Here is a 26,929-nt window from a genome sequence, read left to right on the forward strand (position 1 = left end):
AGAGAGAGAGAGAGAGAGAGAGAGAGAGAGAGAGAAAGAGAGATGTATGATGAAAAAGATGCCAATGTATAAAGACACAGTTAGTTTTGCTAAGAAATACCATAAAGAAGTATATAGATAAAAACAGGCACTATAACATGTAAATTTCAATTAACATTAATTTTTAGTAAAGTAACTAAGATAAATGATATGGTATAAACTATTTTTACCATCTACGAGTTGATGTGATAAAACTGATTTTTTTATACTAAGTATAAAATCATGATGTTGATATTGGTATAACTTCATATACCATTTAAAGATTCCCCCTGTCTTCCTACTGTAACGGATTTTATTCTTTTACAAGAATAAGTTAGGTCTTACACTGTATCTTGGGCTGGGCTGGACTGGAGCTCACTCTGTAGCCCAGGCTGTCCTTGCTAGGATTGCAAGTGTGAATCACAACATCCAACTTATTTCTTATCTCTTTATTTCATAATAATGTTCCATAGGTTGCTAAGAAGATTCGTGAATTAATGGCAGACAGCGAAAGTATGGATATTCTTCATGAAAGCCACAGCATCTTTAAAAGAGAACAAGATGAGCAACTTGTGCAGTGGATGAACAGGTATTTTTTCAGAACTAAGAAACAATGTTGTACCTAAGTGTTGTTATACAAAGTCCTTTTACATCAAATGTTCTTTAATGTTTGTTGTAGGCGGCCAGATGACTGGACTCTCTCTGCTGGTGGGAGTGGAACCATTTACGGGTGGGGGCATAATCATAGAGGACAGCTTGGAGGAATTGAAGGTGCGAAAGTAAAAGTTCCCACTCCATGTGAAGCACTTGCAACTCTCAGACCCGTGCAGTTAATTGGAGGAGAGCAGACACTGTTTGCTGTGACAGCTGATGGGAAGGTAAGGGTGCAATGTGTGTGTGTGTGTGTGTGTGTGTGTGTGTGTGTGTGTGTGTGTGATGCTTCGTTATATTTGAAAAAGTTGTGACGAGATTTGTTTTGTTTTGATTCTTGTATGTGTAAGGACTTTATTAAAAGTACTATCTGAAGAATGATTATGATAGCACCAAACATAGCTATCTTAAATATTTCTGTACAATATTTAGATATATCTTAACTACTTTTTTTTTATTTTGAAGTACACTACATTCATTAGCTGTATTACTTTTAAAAATTAAAACACTTGCTGTCTGTCAGTCTTACTCTTCTTTTTGTAATACATCCCATGAACCTCTGTAGATAGCCATAGTCTATAAGAGAAATTTTGTTCCTTTTCAGTTTGGATAAGAGGAAGGGAGCTGTATCCTTAGAGTTGGGAACTGGGGTGTAGGATTGGATAGGGAAAGGGAACACAGTCCTGCAGTTATGTCTGTGTGGTCATGCCATCAAGTAACCCATAGGATTTTCTTCTAAAAGGCCTCACATCTCAAAATTCTCACCATCTCTCAGTAGTACTACCCTAAGGACTACAGCTTTTACACATAGATATTTGGAGAACACTTCTCTAAACCATAACAGTATATAAAATCTAAAATTTCCTGTGATTTTGGGCTTTAAGGTGTAATTTCTCTGTGGTGTAAAATGCATTGAATGCTGATTCTTTGCAGTAATTACTAAATACAGTAATATTTCTGTTTTTCTCATCTTAGCTCTATGCTACTGGCTATGGTGCCGGTGGAAGACTGGGGATCGGAGGGACAGAGTCAGTGTCTACTCCAACATTACTGGAGTCCATTCAACATGTATTCATTAAGAAAGTTGCTGTGAACTCAGGAGGAAAACATTGCCTTGCTCTCTCTTCAGAAGGAGAAGTTTACTCTTGGGGTGAGGCAGAAGATGGGAAGTTGGGACATGGCAACAGAAGGTATTGTGTGAAAATACCATTTTCAATGTTTTCTTTGGTTTATTTTAATGCTGACACACTGTATTGGTCTTTGTCTTTTAGGACATGTGCAGTAACCTGCTCAAATTAGGAATGTTCTTGACTTATTTGTCAGAAATTGGTTCACATGTCACTCCTGTATGACTGCTGTACTGGGAGGGAAACACTACGTCTTGAGGTTTTTACTTATAGGTTTTATGAATACTAAGCATCTTTTTGAACATTGCCTTATTACTGTCCAGGGAATCACATTGGCATTTTGGATATTATTACATGATACCAAAAATTTTGAGTATAAAAGAGATGGGACAAGTAATAGAAAAGGCACCATTCTTCAAACTAAGAGACCAGACTCAGTTGTTTTTTTAAAAAAATTATTGCACCTACCACCCAAAGTAGAAATGGAGATACATCTTAAAAATAACTAAAAAGCACCAGACAAAATATACAGCAGCCCAAAAGACAGTGAATATCAGACAGCAATGTAGAATTCCCTGAGAAGTAGGAAACAAACAAGGCTAGTTCCAAAAGTTTCTCCAGTATATTATCAGTAGACAGTTCCCAAGTCACAGAGTAGGAAAGAGAGACCTGGCAGATGGTGGCAAAATCCTGTAGTTTAGAGAGGAGAGAACTGGAGATCTAAGGAGTTCAAAAGAGGTGGAATATGTGGAGTACCACAGAGGAGAGAGCTGTACAAGAGACCCCAGAGACCGTAGAGCCCAGTAAGGCAATCATATATGAAGCCTAAGAAAACCACGCTAAATGATTGAAAGAAACATTTTTTGGTGCTCACAGAGAAAAGACAGAGCTCCCAGAAACCTCATAACTCATATGTAACTAGAGTTCAGAAAGTAATTATGAAAAACTAGAGAGATGACTTAGATTACCATCTGTAATTCCAATTCCAGGATGGTATGACCTTTGTGAGTACTGCATACATACAGTACACTTATATGCAAGCAAAACACTCATGCCCATTTAACAGGAGAAACAATGAATCATATACTACTAGTATGATTCCTCTACCAAAGCTTAAAAACTGAAACCATTTTTATAAATAATAGAGTTCAAAGCTCAATCATTTTTATGACTATAAATAAACCCCTTATCAAGGTAAACTTTATAATGACCTCTAGGCACTTGAGGACTGCATGCTGGGCCCTGTTTCAAACAGAAGAAATCACAGTTTAATAAACAGCTTCAAAGCAATAAAGATGACTTTTTAGAAGAATTGGACAAACTCAAAAACAAACAAAACCCCAACAACCCACAGACTCAAAAAACTAATTTTTTGAAAACACATCTCCCAAACCAAATGTCTGGTGATTTCTGATGTAACCTAAATTTTCAGAACCTTCAAGAGAAAGGAGAATTCTCCCCTGGTTTCTTTTTCTCTTTGGAGACAGGATTTTGCTATTTAAAATTACTCAGGCTGGCCTCAAACCTATGGTCTTCCTGCCTAGCTTTCTGGCATTGCAGGTATATATCACTAAACCCATTTTGGATTTTTTTGTTTGTTCTGTTTTTTTGGAAGTCTTTAGGATGTTGAGCAAATTTTCAACCACCAAGCTAGTCTTATACCCTAACTCATTATTTTTTTAATGTCAACTTTACCTTTATTAAAACAAGACTCAGAAGAAATTCTTAAAATCTTTAAGAAATCAAATCCAACAGTATACAAAAGAATAATACTATATAATCAAATGGCATTTATGCCAGAATTCTTAATATTGGGTCCATACTAGAAACTGAGTCAATATAGAAAGAACACAGACATAAAGCATGTTGAGCAGACCAAAGAAGAGCCAGGCAACACACACACGTCTACCTACCTACCTACCTATACGCAAACAAAATATTCATTGGCTCATAGGCCTTGCAAAAACATATCATGGGTCTGGTTTGAAACTGTGAAAGCCTACTCTGGCATTCAGCTACCCAGTGTAAAGGTAGATAGAAATCATTCAATTTTAATTTCAGGTTTAAATGATTCTTCTTTATTGACTTTATAATCACTTAACTGAGAGAGTATTTAAAGGCACTCACTGAATAAATAAGTAACAAACAGGAATGTTTAAACAAGTATTTAAAATTTAAAATATGTAAGAATAAGAATATTTTAGTAATATTTGTTGTATTCTTTTGCAGTCCATGTGACCGCCCTCGTGTCATTGAGTCCCTGAGAGGAATTGAAGTGGTTGATGTTGCTGCTGGTGGAGCCCATAGTGCCTGTGTCACTGCAGCTGGAGACCTCTATACATGGGGCAAAGGCCGGTATGGCCGCCTGGGGCACAGTGACAGTGAAGACCAGTTAAAGCCAAAACTGGTGAGAAGGTACTGGGTTTAAATGCCCAGGTCCAGGCTCAAGAATCTGTTCATGCTAAAGTGTTGACATGGGATAGGGGCAGTTTGTCTTTGGTGTTACGATCTAGTGCTCATAGGTTTACCACTTATAAGTATGGTTTTTTATTGATGGAAATAAATTGTTTTGGTACATATATACTCTTTGTAAAGGAGTTCATGATCAGTCTTTGTGGTGGTGCATAGTTGGCTCACTGCAACTCTGATGCCTGCTTTCTATGGTTCAGATTTATATTCTTCATATAAATATAAATTTATATTGTTTACATAGAGAGGAATACATTTTTACCTTAAATATTAAACTTTTTTCTTTGTAAAGTCTTAAGCATTTATAAAGTGGTATCACTATTATTATTATTATAGAGCCTTTATTTAGTGATCATGATTTACTGTCAGCTGAATCCTGCATTTCTTTTTTCTAAAGGTGGAAGCACTACAGGGCCATCGTGTCATAGACATTGCGTGTGGCAGTGGTGATGCCCAGACATTGTGCCTCACTGATGATGATACTGTCTGGTCCTGGGGAGATGGAGACTATGGCAAGCTTGGCAGAGGAGGCAGTGATGGTTGCAAAGTTCCCATGAAGGTATTTTCGATCTCTGCATCTCAGATCTCTAGTTTCTTTTCCTTCAGTGTGCTTTTTAGGAGCATTCTGTTCATTGCTGGAAGTACATTGGAAGTAAAAAGTGACCAAAGGAGCCAGGACATTTGGGTACCTTAGGTGCTATTTGTGTTCACTTGCCGAAGGCATGTAATCCAGATGCGTTCCAAAGAGCCTGTGGTTTTGTTTAGTGTGTGTATCTGATTGACATAGAGAGCTAACACAGGCCCCACTTAACTTCAGTTTACAGTGATAAATAGGGGCCATCTAATGTAGGGTATAGACTAGCTTCTAGTGGAGATGATGAATCTCAAGCAAAGAGACCCAACGTTGCCAAGTTCACAGGCTTAAGTTAGGGTCTACCTGTGCTGAGGGTGACTCAGTAATTGTTTAAAGTTGTCAGGTGATTTGACTGTCTTTGGTAAGTGGCTGTAGAGATTGAGAGAAGCAGTGTATCTAGATCATACTAGATCAGTGTGCTAGATCATTTTCTCTGTGCCCTGCAGTATGTGATTATGGTGATGTATAGTTGGGGTACTATGAAAGAAGACTAGGACTTGTGTATGCTCAGTGTCTTTCTTACTGTGCAGATGTGGAACAGAGAGTCTCGGGACTGGCATCCTGGGGCAGAGTCAGACCAGATGGTTCATACCAAGGGCCCTTCATATGAGGGAACCTAGGTCCAACCACATAGCTTTTGTTTTGGAATTGTGCTTCTCAGTGCGATTGCTATTGATTCCAGAATGACTCTTTTAGTCTAACTCAGTTTAAGTTTTTAAATTGAAAATTCATAGTGATCATAGCAGTATATGCCATAATCCCAGTACTCCAGGTTGTAAATTCAAGGTTTAACTTGGGTCCTATAATGAGACTCTAAAAGAAAAAAAAATCAAATTAAAATCCACTCTTTTACTTACACAGAATGCTCAATATATATCTTAGGGTAGCACCCATTTCTGTCAGCTGTAGCCCTTGCCCATTTCCAGTACAGGTATATTGTAACCTCATTATTAGTTGTTCAGGATTTCTACTTTTATGAAGGAAAATGATTGAACTTCATTAACTTAAGGAAGGCTTTTCACATTTGAATATTAAGATGTTGGACATGGGAAAATCTGGAGGAGGATATTACTGATTGCACTGTGATAGGGCAAGAGATGCAGACAGATTAGTTAAGAGGATGAGGTTTTAGTTAATTTTAAATTTAAATATGGGGGATTAAGTAGAAAGACATACACAGATAGCACACAGAGCAAAGTCTGCTGGGTGAGGAGAAGCAATGACCAGGCAAGTGAGGTCTGACAGGATCCTGAACATGAAGTGTAGAGGGTAGACACTGGGTGTTCATGGGGTCATAGCAGGCGACAGGATTGCCAGCTGAGGGTATGTTAATTATGCTGATCTGATCAGAGGATCAGGACCCCAGTCCCCCTGGCCATATCTCCTCTGCTATCTTTAGCTGCTTCCTTGTGAGTCTTGGGGTCTGGCAGTGCTAGAAGTAGATGAGGAAAAGCACAGAGCTTATTGGAAATTGGTACTTTCGTGTCAGTCTCAGGAGAGAAGACTTTAGACTTCACCTGGTAACATGTTCTGGGTCTTACTACATCACGTTTCTGCTTCCTTCCTGAAGTTCCTTTGGTTAGGTTAGATGTTAATAATGTATTAAATATTCTATGTGAGTACAGATTTTCAGAGTTCTTAACTAGATTTGGTCAAGTCTCAATGTGATTGCAGCAGTCAACAGTGACCTTGATGAAGTCTGCCTAATTGAGCCTTTTTCCTTTTTAGATTGATTCTCTCACTGGCCTTGGAGTAGTTAAGGTGGAATGTGGATCTCAGTTTTCTGTTGCTCTTACCAAGTCTGGAGCTGTTTATACATGGTATGTCAGACTGTGCAATCCCACTAATTAAAATCCCACTAGTTAAAATTTTTAATTCTGTTTAGGCATTTTGCTTGCATGTATGTCTGTGTACTACATGCATGCCTGGTACCCTCAGATGGCAGAAAAGCCATTATGTCCCTTTGGAACTTGATTTAGGCATGATAGTGATTTATCATGTTCTTGATTCTTCTTGAAGAACAGCAGGTTCTCTTGATTGTTGAGCCATCTCTCCAGCCCCTAAAACCATTGAAACTATTTTAATTGCCTTCTCGTTTACTTCTGTGACAGTCTGTGGTTTGGGTGCTGGAGTATAGCACTTACACCACGAGGGTAGCTGCATGGAGGGTCGCAGGGTGGATACAGATGACCATAGCTCAGTAAGTTGCATGTTTTCCTTTAATGCAGGGGTAAAGGTGATTATCACCGGCTGGGCCATGGATCCGATGACCACGTTCGGAGACCTCGGCAGGTTCAAGGACTGCAGGGGAAGAAAGTCATTGCTATCGCCACTGGCTCCCTGCACTGTGTGTGCTGCACAGAGGACGGTAGGTTCAAGCCTGACGTTACAGAACCTAGGCCTGTAACTCTAAGGGTTAATCCCATGTAATTCTAATTGTAGTTCTAGAGACTGAGGGCAGAGTTTGACCCCCTCATCTTCAGTCTTTGGTGTTACCCTCATGAATATGTTGTGTTGTGTGGCTTTGCCAAAAGGCCTGGGATACTGTCCTCAGACAGGCATCCTGTGGGTCAGTCCTTGGCATCTGGGAACTCTATCCTGACAGGGCTCCCTCCTTCCTCAGATGCTGAGTGGGGCTCAGTGTGCCTGAACTGTTTGTATAATGAGGTCTGTGCTGATAGCTGGTTTCCTCTGGGGTCTGGAGCTTAGGTTGTGCCAGGTGAACATTGTCTATCCCAGTGAAGATTCTTACTGTAGTCTATAGCCATCATACCTGTGGATGGTGTGGCCCAGCAGGCAGTTTAGAACACTGAGGCTCATGATGAGTTGGCAAATGTATTTCTCCACCATCTTGCTGGCCACAAGGGACAAAATGACCATGGGGACCTACCACGTAATCTGGGAGACCAGAACTATGGCTGCATCATTGAAAGCTTTGAAGAAAGGAGTGAGCAGTTTGCCATCAGGCCCCAGCTTCTTCAGGGATACACCACAGATGATGGCAAACAGTACCAAGTCCAGAATGGTCATGCTCTCCACCTCACATCCTAGCTGGAAACTGGTTGCCTTGATCTTTCTTTGTGTACAGGTGGCAGCTTGCTGTACTATAGATATTGATCTGTGTCTCTGCATACATGAGATAGCTTAAGAGTAGAATGCAGCAAACATCAGATTGGAGGAGGAAATATTCTTCACAAGACCTAGGAAGGAATGCAGCACCTCCTGGTGTCTCCAACCAAGCCTTTGGTGGTGGTAAAGGTGTCCAGCAGCAGTACCAGAGACAAGCCCACTCTGAGTACATACAGAAAAAGAGCAGCACTCATGCACCCAAGGGCTCTCATGTCCAGGCTAGTGACACCTCCAATCAGGCTGCAAACCAGGTACAGCAGCAGTTCTCTGGAGAAGGTGGAGGATGGTGAAGGTGTGCCACAGATAGTTGCTTTGAGGACCGCTTGTTCGGTAGGGTGATAGGAATTCTGGCCTGGTGGGCAAAGAATTCAGCATGTGACAAACAGAAATAGACACAAGGGAGTACAGAATCTTGAGTGTACTTGCACAAAGTGAAAATCAGGCTTATATAGTATACAGAAACAGGGCGAATGTCAGGGATCATGTTCAGGTAGTGGTCACATTAAAGTCAGTAAGATCAAACAGCCAGGTGTAAATGATTCCATTGGAAGAGCAATAGTGCTCTTCCCCGCTGGGCTATCTTGGCAGCCTAAGCAAATTCTCTTGGTCTGAAGCAGGTAAGCACCAGGAGGTCCCATTCTAGCAGCTCCTGGGAATGGTTTGGCTTGTAATGCAAATATTAGTTCAGGAAACTTTTCAACTATTCTCTAGTTTGTAAAGCAATTCTGCCTTGTGTGGCACTGCTCTTAGAGTTCTAACTATGTTTACAGATAGCAATAGTGTTTGACTTCTATCTCTAACTCTGGAGACACCCTGTCTGATAAGGCAGCTTCCTTGTGGGAATTCCAAGCTAATAACAGCTAGGAAATCAATTAGGATCATTGAAACACCGTGGAGGCCAGGAAACAATATTCAGTCTCAGTTTTAGCTATAACGAAATATTTCTTAGGGCACCTATATGCCTGAACAAAGAAAGCACGCAAAACTCTCCACAGACTTTTGCAGAGACCAATCTGGAACACATCTGAGTTAGGAGATTCCAAAATGTGAAGAAATGAACTCCAGGAGGCTAGCTAGCTCCCTTTGAAGCTGCACACCTCAAATCCATGAACAAGCTTTCAGGCTTAACACTCAGAATACACTGGAGTGATGAGTGGGCATGGCAAAGGTGGTCAAGTATGTGCACACTGGGGGTGAGGAGATGGTTGTCCACAGTGCTTCAGCATGACCTGCCACCAAGACTACCAGCACCAGCACCCTGCCAGTCACCATTTTGAGCCTCACCAGGAGTTGGGCTTGAATGCACTAGTGTACCTGGTCCTGGGAACTGCTGCAACCACCTGCTAATGCACTGTGGTCCTGTCTTGAGCTCAGTGCTGGGCCACCCATTTGTAGTAGTATCCACAGCCACTACGCCCCTGGAGTCAGCCTTTGAGTGATCAGCAGTTAAGTTGGCATGCAATTAGGGAGTTTCTTGAGAGCCTAGAAAACTGAGGCAGAAACTTGGAGGGGACCTTGGAATTCTGTGTTCACAGGCTCTTGGAGGCTGGAGTGTTGCTGGCTGTGTTTATTTTTCCTTATAGTGCTGGATTCCCAAAAGATGGGTGTTGAGAGCCCTGGGTCAGATTTTTGGGATCAGGGGAGGCTGGACATTTTGAATCCCGGAATTCTTCAGGTTAGGACTTAGGTGTCTTTGGCTCTGGGAAGGCTTGAGGGTACCCAGGAGGCTGACATCTGCAGGAAGCTCAACCCAAGTGCTGTAGATTCAGGATGCCTGTGATCCTGAGATACCGGGCCTAGTGTGCCTAGATAGAGGACACTGGGTATCAGAGCCCAGAGTGGGATGGATAGAGGGTCTTGGGGTCTGGAGAGAAAAATTCAGATTTCTACATACAAAAAAACAGGACCTGGGAATGTGGAAAGTGGCTTTCTGCTTTCGTTCTTAAGTCTTCTTTTCAAGTAACTCTCAGGGTTTTTTGTTTTGTCCCATCACTCATGTTAATACCACCAACTACTTGCTTAAGTTTATGTCTGCCACGATTTTCCTCTGTGAAATGTTTTGTATTTACTAAGTATTTGTATGAAAAAAAAATTAATCTACTTGAATGTCCCTTTTCTCATCCAGTATTTTCTTAGCTTATTTATTTGTTATCATTTGTCCTGGGTAGTACTGAGAGTTGAATCATTTAGTTGCATCTGTGTAGAACCCATGGCTTCCTGACATAGTTCAGTACCAGACATACTTCATTCTGGCCTTTTCTCTGTCTGCATTTGTAACTTCTTTCTCTTTTAGTGATAAACCTGGATTCCATTAAATGCTATTAGTTATATTGATGTTCAGATTATGTCCTGTTTGGCTAGTTTTTATCTCCTTATGTGCCTCATTACTAATATATGCTTCTTGGGACAAAAGATGGTCCCACTCCATCTTTCATGTTTCTGAGCCTGCATTTGGCTGTTTCCTTAGGAACTCTTGTTCCTTTAGAGAGCAACATGTAAAAGATTCAGATGATAAGTGTGATCATTGAAATAGGGATCCATGTTGTCTAGGCCACCTTATTGATTGGAGCTAGGAAACATTTATATTAAAAGCACACATACTTGCACTTTGTGTCTGTGGTTGAAGATTGCATTTACACATGCACCCTCAGTTTCATTCAGCACCACAGGGTTCATTCTGGCTTGTTTGCTTTCCACATGTATAACTTCTTTCTTTTTTAGAGATAAACCTGGATTCTTGTATTTTTAGTTTAGTCACTCTTAATTACCTTACAATTCTTTTTGTCCTCCCCTCTGTGGGCTCTGACTTTGTCATAGGCTGCCATATGGTAGATGCAGTGGGTTTTCCCAGTAGGGAAGCTGCCTTTTCTCAACCTCAGTGCCTCGCTTATTTGTGTGCATCTTTGCAGAGACATCTGTTGAAGACTTGTCGTCAGTCACTCACCCTATGACTTTATCACTGAATTCTTAGCAGGAAGAGGCAAGACATAGCATATTGCTCTTGATCACACAAGCATCTTTATTTGAGAAAGTGGTACTTAGTGGCTGAATGATCTGCCCTTAGGAGACTACATTTGATATTGCTAAAGAGCAAAAGCCTCATATCTGGTCTACTCAACATATGACCTTTTATTTAGACCATTTTTTTTTTAATGATGCTACTTCACAGTTTAGGTCCAGCATGGACCCAGAAAATAAAAAGAATTTTATGAATGATGAAGCCTATGCCTAGATTACAAATAACTAGGGAAGGGTACGTATCTTTAAGAATGTATGGATTTTGTTTATCTTAAAGACTGACTTTTATTCATCTGTCTAGCATTCAGGAGCTGTCTAGGTTGTTAGGAATATTTCCCTAGGTTGTTAGGAATATTTCATCTTACTTGTTCTAATGGAGAAATGCTGCTGTACATACCTGGTCCAGAGAACTAATAAATATACCAGAGTTTTGGCTGACAGGTGTTGTAGAGAGTCCTGGGAAGTGTTCTTAACCTCTTTAGATACATGATTGATTAATGTGTGTTGACATGTAGAAGCTGCTGCTTGGAGAGGTGAACACTAAGACAAAACAGAAGGGTAATAAAGATTACCATTGTGATGGGAAGACACTGGAATTGTGCACTCACTGCTCCTGTAACCTAAGTTCTTTAAATTTATTTTGTTTAGGTGAAGTTTACACATGGGGTGACAATGATGAAGGCCAGCTAGGAGATGGAACAACAAATGCTATTCAGAGACCACGATTGGTAGCTGCCCTTCAGGGTAAGAAGGTCAACCGAGTGGCCTGTGGTTCTGCACACACCCTTGCCTGGTCAACCAGCAAGCCAGCGAGTGCCGGCAAGCTCCCTGCACAGGTCAGTGGGAGCTGGATAGGTGTGCTAGAATTGGGGCACATTTTGACAGCTAACTATCATGCAGGTACAGCCACAGGTGGCTCATTTTTTCATTATATATTTACAGAGGTGTTTCACTGATAATAGTTAAGTTTATAATACCATGAAACAGTGCTATTAAGAACTGTACTATTGAGGTGGGAGCATAACTCAGTGATAGAATGCTTACTTGCTTGGCATGAGGTCCTGAGTTCAATCCCTAGCACAGAAAAAAAAAGGTAGAGAAAAATAACCGTAATACTCGTACCAACCAACATAATTTGTCCAACAATGTGTTGCCTTCTTTACATTTTGTAATTATATTAAGTAATTGATTTTATATGTGGCCTACATGTTTCTTGGTACACTTATTTCTGTAAACTAATGTTTGTAACATTCTTCGATGCTTATGTATCTTAAATGATCAGACTAGCTAGAAAGAACATGATGAATTTTACAGACTAACCTCAGAAATCATAATGCTGTTTTTGGCTTTCTGTGCTTTGCTACTTAGTGGACTCAATGAAACTGTGATGTTTCAGGTACCCATGGAGTACAACCATTTACAAGAGATTCCCATCATTGCTCTACGGAACCGCCTGCTGCTGCTGCATCACATCTCAGAGCTCTTTTGTCCCTGTATCCCCATGTTTGACCTAGAGGGCTCTCTTGATGAAACTGGACTCGGGCCTTCAGTTGGGTTTGACACACTCCGAGGGATCCTAATATCTCAGGGAAAGGTATTTTGTAGCAGTCTGTAGGACAGGATCACTGTGGCCGTCAGTGACCATAAACTTTCAACAAAAATCTATATTCTGGGACTGTAGATAGAGACTTTTTTCATTCAGCAAGTAGTCTTTGAGTGTCTCCTACATGCCAGCTATTTCTAAGTGCTCGAACATGTTCATAAAAAAAAGCCATGAAGCCAAGCCTTGAGCATATGGTTTTCTCTGCCTGCCTGACCTTGAAGGGTTTTGGTTAGTTCCACTGACACGGGGGTGGGGGGGTGGGGGGGGAAGTTCTTAGGTAACTTCTTCTCCTTTTATGTCCAGCAGAGGGTTGAGAGCTTAGAGAGAGGCTTTGTGCCAGGTTGTGTAGGTGAAGATTCCTTGCTGAGAGAGGATTTAATGGGCAGGAAGTAGACAGAGTCAGAGATTTTGGCATGGGATAATGGAGTGATGTGGACAGTGGTGTTGGAGTACCTGCACTGAGGCAGTAACAGTAGAGGGCAGCATATAGTGGGTGTGTGACCCTCAGCTGAGCAGCCTCTGATTGACAGTCTCTGGGTGGGAGTTAGAGGAGACAGTGCAAAGGTATGAAGTCTTTGTGCCCCTGATTCAGAGTAGCAGTGAGGAGTTGGTGTGGATTTGAAAGGCGGAGGCAGGAGAATTGTAAATGTGAGACCATCCTTGGTTACATAATGAGTTCATAGTTAGTGTAGGCTGGATAACAGGAGTTATAAGACCTTTTTTAAAAAAATAAAATAAAGTCATTCCAATAAGTTATCACTAGAGCAGAGCTGGGCAACCAGGGATTCAGAGTAGGAAAATGCTCTGAGGGAGGAGCAGGGACGTGCTGGAAGGCAAGTAGAGATGAGGCTGTGCATGGGCCATGATGGTAGATATTTTTCTACCAATAAACTCGAGTCTCCTTCTACGTTTAGTGCTTCCTGGGGTTGCTTAATGTCTCACTTCTGCTGTCTGCTGAATTCTCTAGAGTCTGATCTGGGAGAGGGGCTTAGGATCTATAGGAGGCCTTTGTGCTTTTGCAGATCTCCCCCTCCCTAACTCTGAAAAGAAGCACTGGTGCCCCCTAAGCAAAGCGGCTGAGACCACTGTTTCCATTGAATGCCCCTCAATTGTCCTTTCCTGGATGATGCCCAGATTCTTACTATCATACCAATGCTGTCCTGGCTTTCTTCACCCTGGTGACTTTCAGTATATGCTTACAGTGTATTCCCTATCCCAGGTCTGGCTGAATCCATGAGATCCTTGACTCAACAGGTGTTCTGCGGTGCAGTTAATTTGAACATCAGACCCTGTTGCTATTGAACTTGTAGTTTGGTGGGGAATCCTCAGTTTTCTAGACCTGAGTTGGAGCATGTGTTTGCCAGGACTCAGTCCTCTGGTCTGTTCTTCCTGAGGGACTTGCTTCTTTGCTCAGGTGTCAATCATGCTTGTAAGCTTGCCAGTTCTCTACATCGCTTGCTAAGCTACTTACTCTGTCATAGAACAGCAAAGGAGCCATTTTCTGTTCTCAACGAAGCCTGACTTTCAGAAATAGGTGATATAAAACAGTGGCATGGTTCTCAGACATGATGATTTCTATTTCAGACTCTAAACTGTTTGTTTGTTCTTGTTTTAGGAAGCAGCTTTCAGAAAGGTAGTACAAGCAACTATGGTGAGAGATCGCCAGCATGGGCCTGTGGTGGAGCTGAACCGTATCCAGGTAGCTCTCTCTCTCCATCTGAATATTGTACAAGTGATACTTTGATGGTACAAGTGATGTCCCTGCAGTCTTGGGGGATAGCAGCACTCATGGGCTTATGGAGCAGGCTTTCTGCTGTAGTACTCTGTGATGCAGAGGATTTAGGGGCCATTTATATGAAAATAAAAAAAAAGAGTTACTTGGCATACACCAAAAGCACAGACAAGTTTTTAAAAGGTAAAGTAAGAAGCAGCCATATTTTTCCCCAAAAGATGATAATGGCCACTCTTCTATGTGGCCTTTGTATATTTGTTATACTCAAAACTAAGTCACTCTTGTAAATTGCTAGGCTTTTTACATGTAATAGTTCACATTCCTGTGAGTCTTGTAACCTAGAGTTTTCCAGTTTAATAAGCCAGTATTGCTAACATTGTCTCATGAAAAAAAGGGGAAATCAGGCTATTTCTGAATCAAAAGTGCTTCTAAGTACACATAAACTTATACTTTGAAATTTTTAATTAAAAACCCAGAGGAATCCCAGTCAGTGATTATGATAGTGCATGGCATTTGACATTTAATACGCAAATGAAATTAGCCTCGCCTCTCAGATCAGAAACAGAGAGCCATGAAGAACAAATTCTTTGTTACTGAACCTTTGTATTAACACATGATTTTTATCCTGATGGTGATTACATGACGAGAATTTTTTTTCTGAATTGTACTTGGGGGCATTTTGGATTAAGAGATCAAACTCTTGTCCTTTGTTGGACAGCACATGTGACCACATTGGTGGAACTGGTGTCTCTAGTGATGAACGTCATGGTATCTAGTGCTAGCTGTAATTTGGTCCTCTAGTTTCACAAATAAATGGGCTGTTTAATTCGGTCCATAAAAAAGCTTTTATTTCCCCACCTTGGATGACGAGCATTCTAAAGTTTGCAAGACAAGGAAAACTGTACATTCCTGGGTCAGATTCCTGTCTTAGACAGACCTACAGGCTCCTTGGAGCCAGGAGTCTCACTGGGATGTCCATGGCTAGAGGTATCAATGAGCCTCTGACTGCTTAGAGCCTGAAGTCCTAGAGTGGGCATGCTGCTGCTTGCTGTCTTTTTTCCTTGCAGATTTTCAGTAATACCTGTTTCCTGCTTGTCTTTATGTCCCTACTTTTGTGTTTAAAAATGCATGAGAAAAAACTGATAGCTTGAAAAAAGCACACAAACATCCTGAGAATAGTGTGCAGCATAGACGGGCATCTGGGGCGCCTCCATGATCCACAGTCTTTGGGCACATTAGTGCAGTATTATATCCTAAGGGTAGAATGCTCTCCACAAACATTGGAATAGAATTGTTTTCCACCAAAGTCAGGCTCTTAATAAGTGTAAGGTGAACTTCATGGTGACAGTGCTGAGTCAGATTGGCCATACTGCCCTGAGGTTGGCGTCTATGCTGATGGTGCTCCGCACGAGTTTCATGAGACTCAGGAAGGATTAATACTGCCCACTGGAGGAGACTCAAGAGGTTCATATACACAACTCATTTTTCTGGGGAGGTTTTTCTTTTGTTTTGTATAATGAATTTTAGTCAACCCTACCCATTACTTTCTCTCTCTTTTTTAAAAGATTTATTTATTATAGGTAAGTACACTGTAGCTATCTTTAGACACACCAGAAGAGGGCATCAGATCTCATTACAGATGGTTGTGAGCCACCATATGGTTGCTGGGATTTGAACTCAACCTCTGGAAGAGTAGTCAGTGCTCTTAACCACTGAGCCATCTCTCCAGCTCCCATTACTTTCTCTTATGCCCCCCACCTCCCCACCCCACTCCCCGCTGCTGATACCTGCTGCTTTCCTACAAGTCCCCCTGTACTTTCTTGCCTTTGATACTTGTGTGACCTACTGAACTTAATTGTTTTAAATTTTTGAATGAGCACAGATGGGGATTATTTATTGGATCATAGGTGAACTTACTATTTATCAGTGGCTCTTCTGTTGGAGAGAATGACACCCTCTGTTCCTAGTAACCATTAACTATCTATCAATAGACTCTCAGAGAGAGGTGGGACCTTGAGCTCCCTGGTGAGTATTTTCTTACTATGAAAATGGTGCTGTTTGGTATGTGGAAATTCTGAAAAATAGGTATCTATAAAAATCATTTAACATGTTTTTGGTTGAGGGAGTGAGCTTCTTTTTAAATTTTAAATGAGGGGTGGGGGTTGTTGAGGCAGGATATTGCTGTATATCTCAAACTGTCCTCAGACTTCAGCCTCCCAAGTTCTGGGAATATAGTACCATCACTCCAGGTTTAAATTCACTACAGAATTAGTTCAGATTAACATCAGCTAAAGTGCCTGTGCTTCTGTTGTCCAGAAAAAGTACCATTTGTATATAGCTTTATTTATAGTCAGTTTTGTAAACGTGTCCATATGTTGTCATTTTTTGTTAGGAAACACAGACAGATGAGCTCCAGTTGTTAGTGCTTTCCATGGCTGTCCTGTGGCAGCTGAGATGCTATATCCATAGCATAACAGGAGCTGGTCCTCCTCTGGGGTTCATGAATCCTTTTAAGGATTGCTGTGCAGTTTAAGGGAAATAGCCTTTGTATACATAGTGTATGGTACAGAGAAAAGTTCATTCTGTAGGGAACTATAGTTTTGACCTGGATTCACTGAAAGTTGGCTATAGATGGTAGACAATGGCAATATGTTTGGATGGACAGTTTTTCTTAAACTTTGCATGTTGTCATCCTCTTACATTGAACAGCTAAGACTAGAAACTGTAGGAGGAGACAAGTCCATACCAGCATTAGGTTTTGCCTGATCTCACCCGTGTTAGTTTGGGATAAGAACCATGGGCATGGCAAGTGAGTGGGTAATAGGTACAGTCACAAGACTTGCACCCAGGTTAGCACAGTGCATAAAGGGAGGCGGTTACCATGGCTGCAGTAGTAGAGTTGGTCTTGGCCTTTAGGAGAACCTTGGTATAGGTATAAATTCTGCATTTCTATTTCAGTCCACAAGAAGGACTGTGTAGTGAAGTAGGGGTAGTTAGAGTGGTAGCCATTGATGAGGCCAAGTATGAAAATCCAACACAAAGTGTTGCAAGCCAGTTATGAATACCACCTTGGCTCCAAGACTGTGTGAATAGTGATGATAGCATACATCATTGCTTGCAAGTGTGTTTGTTGTGGTGTCTGTTACCAGTGTCCTGATGCCTAAGGTGAAGTTGCCTAAATAGCTTTGTTTTGTGTAGTATTTGCAGTAGAGATTTATGTGCATCAGTTCCTAGCACATTGGTGCTATGGCAAGGAAGCTACAAAGTTTGCTACTGACTCAGAACTGGAGCTGTGGGGAAGTCTAGGAGTAGGGTGCAGGGTTCATTAGGCAAAACCCCCTGTTTCTATGTCCAGGGATTTGTTTTTGTTTGCTAGAGGTAGTAGGGTAACTGCCGTTCTTTATGGGACCTGCTTATGGCAGAAGTCAGATGTTAACTTAGAAGGAACCAAAGTATGTGTGAGGTGTTAGGGCAGGCCAGTCTCCAGGTACAGAGAGACTCTCAGAGTATTGAGTGAAGGGAAGGAGATTTGAGGATCTTATGTACAGGCTTCTCTACAGCTGCTCCCAGGCTATGCATTTTCTGCTGCCCCAGTGTCTTATGCTTTTTTTTATTTATTTCCTCTCTAGGTTAAACGCTCCCGGAGTAAAGGTGGGTTAGCTGGCCCTGATGGCACCAAGTCTGTCTTTGGGCAGATGTGTGCTAAGATGAGTTCCTTCAGTCCTGACAGCCTTCTCCTTCCTCACCGAGTCTGGAAAGTCAAGTTTGTTGGTGAGATTTTCCGTGCATATCTGTAGAATTTATTTGCTTGGGAGAGGGAGCCTTGAGGATAGCAAGCTGAGCGGTACATGAGTATCACATGCAGAAGATGAGAGTAGCCATCTTGCTGGTGCTGTTTCTGCAGGTGGTGTTGGGTGGCCTGTGTGTTGCTGATTGTCCTTTCCTTCCAGGTGAATCTGTGGATGACTGTGGCGGTGGCTACAGTGAGTCCATAGCAGAGATTTGTGAGGAGCTACAAAATGGACTCACTCCTCTTCTGATTGTGACTCCCAATGGGAGGGACGAGTCTGGTGCCAACAGAGACTGTTACCTATTGAACCCCGCCACCCGGGCACCTGTGCACTGCAGCATGTTCCGATTTCTAGGTGGGCCTCGGTTGTTTGTCATACTGCTGTGGAGGGCCAGTATCACTGTTAAGTTAGTGTAGCATCGCTTGTCTATCTCAAGACAACAGTGGGTATTATAAATACCTATGTTTAGCTTTTGAGACATTGGCAGTGAAAGTGATGCACAGTGATTTGTATGTGTTTACCAACATTATGGAAGAGAAAAGGTTCATTTTGTACTTAGTGTTAAGGACTTGATAGTGATGAGCTAGCAAAAGTTATGACCATTCTTTGTACAGCTATGGGAACTTATAGTTAGGCAGCATGTGACTATGTGTTCAATGCTATATGCTTTCTTTGACATGCAGAGAATTTGAAATACCATTTGTGTTTTAAGCATGCCTGAAACTCAGGAGTGCATGGAGAGAGATGTCGTTGGCAGTAGGCCTGTCAGTCTTTGTCTAGGTCTATGGAAAGTGCTGTCATGGCTCCTCACCCTACCACTCACTACCTGTTAACAGAGCATCCACCTTCTTGGAGGAATCCATCTTTTTGCTTTGCTGTCAAAGGGACAAGAGTTGGTTTACTGTAGTTTAATCCTGTGTATGAAAAGAATAAGAAGAGTTAGCAACTTGCATTATAGGAAGAAAAGAGAGTGAGTTTTGAGTAGGATCTGATGTTTCAAGGTGGGGCTAGCTATCAGTTTGGATAGTTCTGGTTTAGAGGGCTCCATGGTCTCAGTGCAGAGCTGATACTCCAAGGAGTGTTTGAACAAGCAAGAAGCAACTGTTCATCCATTCCAAGTATATTCTAACCTTCTGTTTTGAACAATCAGGGGTATTATTGGGCATTGCCATCCGAACTGGGAGTCCACTGAGTTTGAATCTTGCTGAACCTGTATGGAAGCAGCTGGCTGGGATGAGCCTCACCATTGCAGACCTGAGTGAGGTAATTTACCTGGGCCGTGGGTCTTGATAAGGGGCTTGGGCTTTTCTGGATATCTGATGTAATACTCATGGGTATATGAAAGCAGCTGGCCTCTGACAACTTCCTAGAACAGAGAAAAGTGAGAGAGTTGGTATAATATGCACTTTGTGTTGCTTAGCAACTGATGTAGCCTGATAGACAAGGGAGATCACTGTCATATGCAGAGCTGGGCTACACCTCAGGTTCCCAGGAAGGGGGACTGATAGGACAGGCACAGTCTGGTATCCCTGAGCCACCTTGCTTTTTATGCCCTTTAGGGTTTAGGGGAGTATCTGTCACCTGCCATTTAGTTACTTTCTCAGCCCTAAAGCAGTATATTAAAGAACTCTTTGGATCTTTCTTTAGCTTCTTGGGTGAAGTACTTCCTTGCAGAAGTCTTTTTTCTTCTTCAGATTAAGTTATATATGGCTGGCTGTCCTTGGGCTCTATGATAGGGGAATAACCCAGATTTAGCATGTATACTGTATTTCTCTTTAACAGGTTGATAAAGATTTTATCCCTGGGCTTATGTACATTCGTGACAATGAAGCTACTTCAGAGGAATTTGAGGCTATGAGCCTGCCCTTCACCGTGCCAAGTGCCAGTGGCCAGGACATCCAGCTGAGCTCCAAGCACACGCACATCACCCTGGACAACCGTGCAGAGTATGTCCGACTCGCAATAAACTACAGGTTTGTAATCATCTGTCTCTTTATTGCTTTAACTTAATAAATAACAAAAGTAGCAGATTATAGTTATTTGGGTATTTATGGTTTTTTAGATGTATCATATATAAAAGTATACTCATTTTTCTTCAACTGTTGCTGATTTTTATTATGAATTTTATTTGGTGACTTGTATTCAGAGTACTTACTTCCACTTGAAATTTCTAGGTTTCAGTAAAATAATGAGGTAAATATAATGTTCTCATTTATGGGACAGTCCCCACAGGGATATCAGGCCTTCTAGTCCCTCTATACTTTCTTTGTCACCTCCTCAGACAGGAATATAGTTGGGGCCATGCCAACACAGAGTATCCTACTCCAGATCTAAGTGTGCTTGTACCTTGACATTATAGCTTCTGTGAGGTATGGCATTATCATACCCAGCACTGACAGCTAACAATGATTACAGTGTGTGTGGTTATAGTTAATCATTGAGGTTATGTCCAGTTTAGGCGAGTTCTCAGTAATGTTGTATATGAAGAGCATTGCCCAGAGCCATCCTCTTAATCCTCTCTTATGGAATATGTGGTAGCAGTACTTGTGTGTAAAGCTTGGTACCAGCAGAACAAGGTGCCCAGTAAATTTACAGGTGTAAGGAAGATTTGGTTTTTGTTTCTGTTTTTTAAAGACTCCATGAATTTGATGAACAAGTGGCTGCTGTCCGGGAAGGAATGGCTCGAGTGGTACCTGTACCCCTTCTCTCTCTTTTCACTGGATACGAACTGGAGACAATGGTATGTGGCTGCTTTGTGCTATCTGGAGCTGCCTTGATACACTAGCCCACTTATTTGATCTTTTACTTAAAACCTTCCATTTGGAAAGCTAAGGCTTGACTGTGGTAGTGAATGAAATGACAACACAACTTGCCCACCAGATGCTGAGGTTCAGGGTGGCTCACATGTCCTCCTGAGACTATAGGGACCTCACTAGAGAAAAAGAGAATTAGATTCCTGTTGAAATGAAAAAAAAGATGGAAGTGTGAGCCTGCTCTAATAGGATGTTTTTCCTAGGTATGTGGGAGCCCAGACATCCCACTGCATCTTTTAAAGTCAGTGGCAACGTATAAAGGGATTGAGCCTTCTGCATCCTTGGTCCAGTGGTTCTGGGAAGTGATGGAATCTTTCTCTAACACGGAACGCTCCCTCTTTCTTCGCTTTGTGTGGGGCCGGACAAGGCTGCCCAGGACCATTGCTGACTTCCGGGGCAGAGACTTTGTCATCCAGGTAGGCTCCTCACCAGGATCACAGAGCTCTGTATTGACATCAGTGGAAGTGACTTGTGTGTATTCTGCCTCAGAGCATTGAGAAAATAGATTCTGTACAATGAAAATGGGAAATACCTAACTCCTAATAATTTGAAGTCTTTGAATTTTACAATTAAAGGTCTTGAACACTATAGCCTATTTTTGCAGAGTGTATCTGTGTCATAACCAGTACATAACATTGTTAACACCAGCATATAGATTTTTGAATATACATACTTCATAAAGCATTTGTTTGATTTTCTAGTTGGGTCAGGTAGATCACTAAATATTATGCTAGCTACTAGCAGAGAAAAATGAGATTGCTCATACATTTGAGAATGTATGTCTTAGAACTTAATGGTCTGGTGATTTAAATAAGCTCAGTTTACCTTTTAAAGTCACTGAGGAGGGAAAACCGGGCCTAACACTCTTCTTTTTCCTGAGACCATGGTAGCAATAGCCCTGGAGACACATCTCTACCAGGCTATTAAAATATCCATTTTTCTGGAACATCTTTGATAGTAGATAGTTTTTCTAAAACAACAATAAATATTTGTTTTTGTTACTTTCTAGTATCTTGATCTGTAGGTGGTGCTCTTAGAAAGAATTTCCTCTGGTGGTCAAGTGGTGAACTGCAGTCTCATACCCCTTCATAGACTGGTATCAGCTAGGTGACAGGGTTTTACCTACACCAGTAGGAGACAATGGGTTAGGCTGTTTCATTGGCCTCCTTCATATGACTGCTTGGTGATGATCTGGGTCACAGTAAAATTGGTTTGCTTCTCTTGTTGCTGGTCCTAGGGTTGAGTTAATTTTTTTATATATCTAAAATTCGTCCAATTCTACATTTCCTTAATGCTTTTGTTTCTAGCCAAATATGTAGATTCTATAAGAATGATATGAACACAGTAAAATAAATGCAGAATTTTCCTTATTCTCACCACAATCTCTTATTAATATTCTCTACCTACAGGTCTTGGATAAATACAACCCTCCTGATCACTTCCTTCCAGAATCCTACACATGCTTCTTTCTGCTAAAGCTGCCCAGGTATTCCTGCAAGCAGGTGCTTGAGGAGAAGCTGAAGTACGCCATCCACTTTTGCAAGTCCATAGACACAGACGACTATGCTCGCATTGCTCTCACTGGAGAGCCAGCTGCCGATGACAGCAGTGAGGACTCAGATAATGAGGATGCCGACTCTTTTGCTTCAGACTCTACACAAGACTACTTAACAGGACACTAAGATGGAAACACCATCAGGAAAAGATGTGGCTGAACAAGCAGGAAGAGTCCTGCTGTTTATATTGTAAATGTTGAGTGCACTTGATGAAGAACATCACTCCTTGAAGTGTGTGGAAGAGAGAGAGACTGGCTGTCTGAGAGAACTGTGTGGTAGGACAATGGCAAGATGAACCTGTGCATGAGGAACTCATGGGGCACTCCCCATAATGCTGCATTACCTATAGGACCCAGTGTTTACTACAGTGTAAATGTTTATATGGACACAGAACAGCATCACTAAAATAAAGCCTTTCTACTTGTGGGTGCAATAGATTCCTTCTTTTTCCTTTGCAGTGTCATCTTGATTGTATATTGAAAATACTGTGTAATGATGAAATCATATTATAAATATTTCAACTAATTTTACTCTGAATTTGTTTATTAAAAGCTTTTTGAACATTAAATTATTATTTCTTCAGTGCATCTAGAAGTTACTTAGAACAGAAAACAAAAATGCCATTCAGGCCTCTTCTCCCCAGGTGTACCATTTTAGCATATGCATTATGTGATTGGAATTGAGGCATTTTGGTGGACAATATCATAATTTCTATCATGGAAAGTGTATTTAATGTCTGTGTCATGTATATGCCAAAATTTTAATCCCCTATAAATAAAATGTGTCACAAAATTGTAGGCTGGGCTTTCTTAACCAATTAAACTAGTACATGTGGATCTGTTACAACCAAACCATTTATTAAGATAGCTGCTCTCAGGACTCAAGGAGGCCCAGGCACACTCAGAGCTCCTTCCTCTAACTCTGTAAACATGCCCTCATTCCCAGTTCCAATGCCTGTTCCCGTTAGTCTGGGTCAGTGTACCCTTGGTCCTATTGGCCACTGGGTAGGATGTGCTGTGTCTGGTACGTGCTAGAGCACAGCACAGAAGAACTGGCTGCTAGGCCTAGTGTGCTAGATCTTGAGATCTAGTACCTGATTGAGTCAAAAATTTGTAATTCATGTTGGAAGGCAACTTTTGCAAAAAGTAATTGTAAACTAAAACTGTGTTGTCTTTGATTCTTATTCATAGCTGCTTCATTTTGGTCCAAGAGGATACAGGACAACTAACTCTTAACTTTTTAACCTCACACAACTTAAAGTCAAAATTCATTTTGGTAGATCAAAAGTTGTGCAGAAAAACCTACTGTAGTGAAGACAGGCCACTTGGGAGAAGTACAGCTCTTCAGTCACTCTTCATAATGTGTCACCCGTATTTTGAATTGCAGATTAGTTGGTTTGATACATCATGGTTGTTTTACTAATAAAAACAGGAGTAGATTATGTATTTAGAATACACAAGAACCTGCATTCTGCTGGAATTTACAAGCAGTGTGGAGTAATCTACTTTCTGTTAATCATAACAATACCTGAAGCTAACTAATTTCATCAAGAAGGTAGATTTAGCCTTGAATGCTAGCACTTGGGAGCCTGAGGCAGGAGGATTGTGGCTGCAAGGTCAGCGTTAGCTACCTTTCATGACTTCCTGGGGAGATATTTTTTAAAAATTCCATTCACCTCACGTAGACACCAGTAGACCAAAGAAAGGGTTCTGTTCAGTCCAGTTTAGTAAACTGTAGCGTTCATAGGAGTGACAGGGACATCCATACCTGGCTCAAAAGATAACTACACCACTGGAAAGTTCCCTGGGCATTAGGGCCAAGCACAACACTGAAGAGCACCCCTGTATCAGCATGGGTTGCACTGTGTGAATCTCCTGGTGTTCTAGTTATCTCTCTGTTGCCTTGATAAATTGCTCTGACCAAAAACAAGCTGGGGAGGAAAGGTCTGACCTCATCTTCCAGATCCATCATCTAGAGAAGCTGAGGCCTGCTCTCGGGCTCACATTCAGCTGCCATTCAGCAGCCTTTCCCCTGCTTAGGGATGGTACTGACTCCAAAGTGCTCTGGGCCTTCTTGGATCAATTAACAATCAAGAAAATGTCCCACAGACATGCCCATAGGTCAGTCTGATGGAGGCAGTTCCTCATTGAGGGTTCTACTTCCCAGATTTGTCAAAATGACAACCAAGAATAGCCATCACACCTGGGCAACTTAAAGGCAGGCACATTATCGAAGAATCCCTCTTCCCAGTCAATGGTGGATCTCTTATATAACCTCATAGAAGACAGACTTCATGAGGATCTTGTCAGCACTGTGAGCCTCCTGAGCCCTCTCCAGCTATCCATGAGTGAGTGGATATTAATAGTCTTCATCTCAAGAGGGTAATTAGTTACTCTGATTGAGGGCAATGGTTGTGTTCAACCTGAAGAAGACCTAAATTACATACCATCTTCCTCCAGCTCTTACATCTACCCTCTCTTCTGTAGGTGAGTCTTGATGGGAAGGGGGTGATCAGATTGTGTTCTTCCATTTACAGTTGGACATTAGGCTGCTATGCTACAGCAACGGTACAGACTACAGAACAGATATTCTTAGCATTTTGATTTCATAAGAGCATATGCAGTAACCGCCACCAGTTACTGTAAGGTGTTATCTTCCACTTCAGCTGGCAGCTGAGTCACCTATGGACACAAATGCAAATGCTTAGGAAATAATTTGATAAACACATTATACCTATTTAACAAAACAATAGCTGTAGCCACCTTACAGGGTATTGGTTTCCTTACCTCAAGTTTATGGTGCCAGACACGAATCCCTCCTGTAGAGCTGACTTTAAATACAGTTGGAAAGTAACAGTTGTTCTAAATTGCAGCAGCAGGAGCAATTTGCAAGGCATGCCAGCTGTGTAAGATGTAAGGGTCCATAGCCAAGCTGGACCATTGGTGATCATTCTCTTGTAGCCTGCATTGCACCTTTTGTAACTACAAATGCCAGCCAATAGGGAACGCCTAGTTCAGCCCCAGCCTGATTTTTCTGAATCTCAATTGTCTGTATAGTGTCTTTCATGATTGTGTGTTCAGGATTCTAAGCAAAAGATCCATTCTTAGCAAGTGAGGATTGACTTGGTGACTGAAAATGTCTCCTGAATGAGTTTTGCGAAGCTATGTTACTGAAGAGTTCCCTCCTGTTAATTGTTCATCTCATATATTGAAGTGACTAAGGTAACACCATCTTGTCCTGACTCCATTTTTTGTTTGCTTAGGCAGTTCTCAGCTTTTTGCCCTCACAACAGTTACATATACCTTGGCAACACATTTGAGATTTCCATGACCTTGACTATGGCCCAGGGGTATTAAAGTAAGTAATGTTTATGCAAACTTAAACTAAAATAACTAAAGATGTTATAAGTCAAAAAATAAATGTCATCTCGTGTTTGAAATAATTACTATGTTCTGCCAGGAACGAATGTTTTGAGGTTTACTCTGATCATCATCTTTCATAAAATTATGTTCTTTGTACTTTTTGTCTTTAAAAAGGCTGTACCCCTGAGTTTTGGCACCAAGAAACTGAGGCATGTGCATGGTTTTGGTCACTGGCCAATAAAGGACTACTATCTTTTTAACCAGCCTGGTTGCCTGTATCTTTCTTGCATGAATTATTACAACATCACCTCAGATATGGTGAGTGATTTCTGAGAATATTGTGAAGGCTGTGAACTCCATGAGCTTCATCAGCACTGTGATTCCTGTGCGAGCGACCTGTGAGTCTCCCGAGAGCCTTGAGAGCCACATGCACCTTCCTTCTTTCCTCAGGAGGGAAAGTTAGTAGGCTGGATCCCTTCAGGGTTTCCTGCACAGGAACAAACCTCCCTGAATTAAGATAGTAATAGTCATGACTGACCAACACGACACATTCTATCTCAAAAGAGAGTGGGAAGGAAGATAGGGGGTAGGAGCTAATTGTACCTTGCTTAGTTCTGGTGATGGCTTCATGGCAGTATCACAGTGGCATACACACGTATGAACAAGGAAGATTACGTCTCAAGGTGAGAGCCAAGGAAGGATTGGTTGGCCCTTCATAAAAAGCCTCTTGAAAGTCAGGACCTATCTACCAAAATCTCTTCTGCAGACACAACAGTGACCTTAGAGCCTTCCACCAAGCTTTGCCTCTCAATTCCTTTCACTTCTAACATTGTCCACTGAAAAATTCAGCTTCTAACACAGGAACCCTTAGGGACAAACCAAATTCAAGGCCTGCCAATGCCTCATACACTCCACCATTATGATTCCCGTCAGCAGCTGGTTTCCTTGCATGCATGGACTCCTATTGTCCTCAGCAGGTAAGGTGTGTTTCCTCCAAGACTTGACCAAGGCAACTCTGAAGAATGA

General features: G+C 41.5%; 1 protein-coding gene across 3 annotated transcripts in view; it reads left to right on the forward strand.

The window, feature by feature from the left end:
• The window catches only part of Herc2 (HECT and RLD domain containing E3 ubiquitin protein ligase 2), a 167,710-nt gene extending 141,544 nt beyond the window's left edge, over positions 1-26,166 (forward strand). For all 3 annotated transcript variants that reach the window (XM_031386820.1, XM_031386821.1, XM_031386822.1), the window contains 17 exons: positions 492-607; positions 698-896; positions 1,645-1,859; positions 4,026-4,203; positions 4,663-4,824; positions 6,628-6,719; positions 7,128-7,267; positions 11,695-11,882; positions 12,443-12,640; positions 14,265-14,348; positions 18,011-18,152; positions 18,332-18,526; positions 19,323-19,435; positions 19,955-20,145; positions 20,807-20,912; positions 21,189-21,401; positions 22,395-26,166. In XM_031386820.1, the coding sequence (XP_031242680.1) occupies positions 492-607; positions 698-896; positions 1,645-1,859; positions 4,026-4,203; positions 4,663-4,824; positions 6,628-6,719; positions 7,128-7,267; positions 11,695-11,882; positions 12,443-12,640; positions 14,265-14,348; positions 18,011-18,152; positions 18,332-18,526; positions 19,323-19,435; positions 19,955-20,145; positions 20,807-20,912; positions 21,189-21,401; positions 22,395-22,667 (2,805 nt within the window). In that variant the 3' untranslated portion in view covers positions 22,668-26,166. The remainder of the gene's footprint in view (positions 1-491; positions 608-697; positions 897-1,644; positions 1,860-4,025; positions 4,204-4,662; positions 4,825-6,627; positions 6,720-7,127; positions 7,268-11,694; positions 11,883-12,442; positions 12,641-14,264; positions 14,349-18,010; positions 18,153-18,331; positions 18,527-19,322; positions 19,436-19,954; positions 20,146-20,806; positions 20,913-21,188; positions 21,402-22,394) is intronic.
• Positions 26,167-26,929: the final 763 nt, after the last annotated feature.

The sequence above is a fragment of the Mastomys coucha genome, unplaced genomic scaffold (genome assembly GCF_008632895.1).
Source record: "Mastomys coucha isolate ucsf_1 unplaced genomic scaffold, UCSF_Mcou_1 pScaffold21, whole genome shotgun sequence".
NCBI classification, from domain to species: Eukaryota; Metazoa; Chordata; class Mammalia; order Rodentia; family Muridae; genus Mastomys; species Mastomys coucha.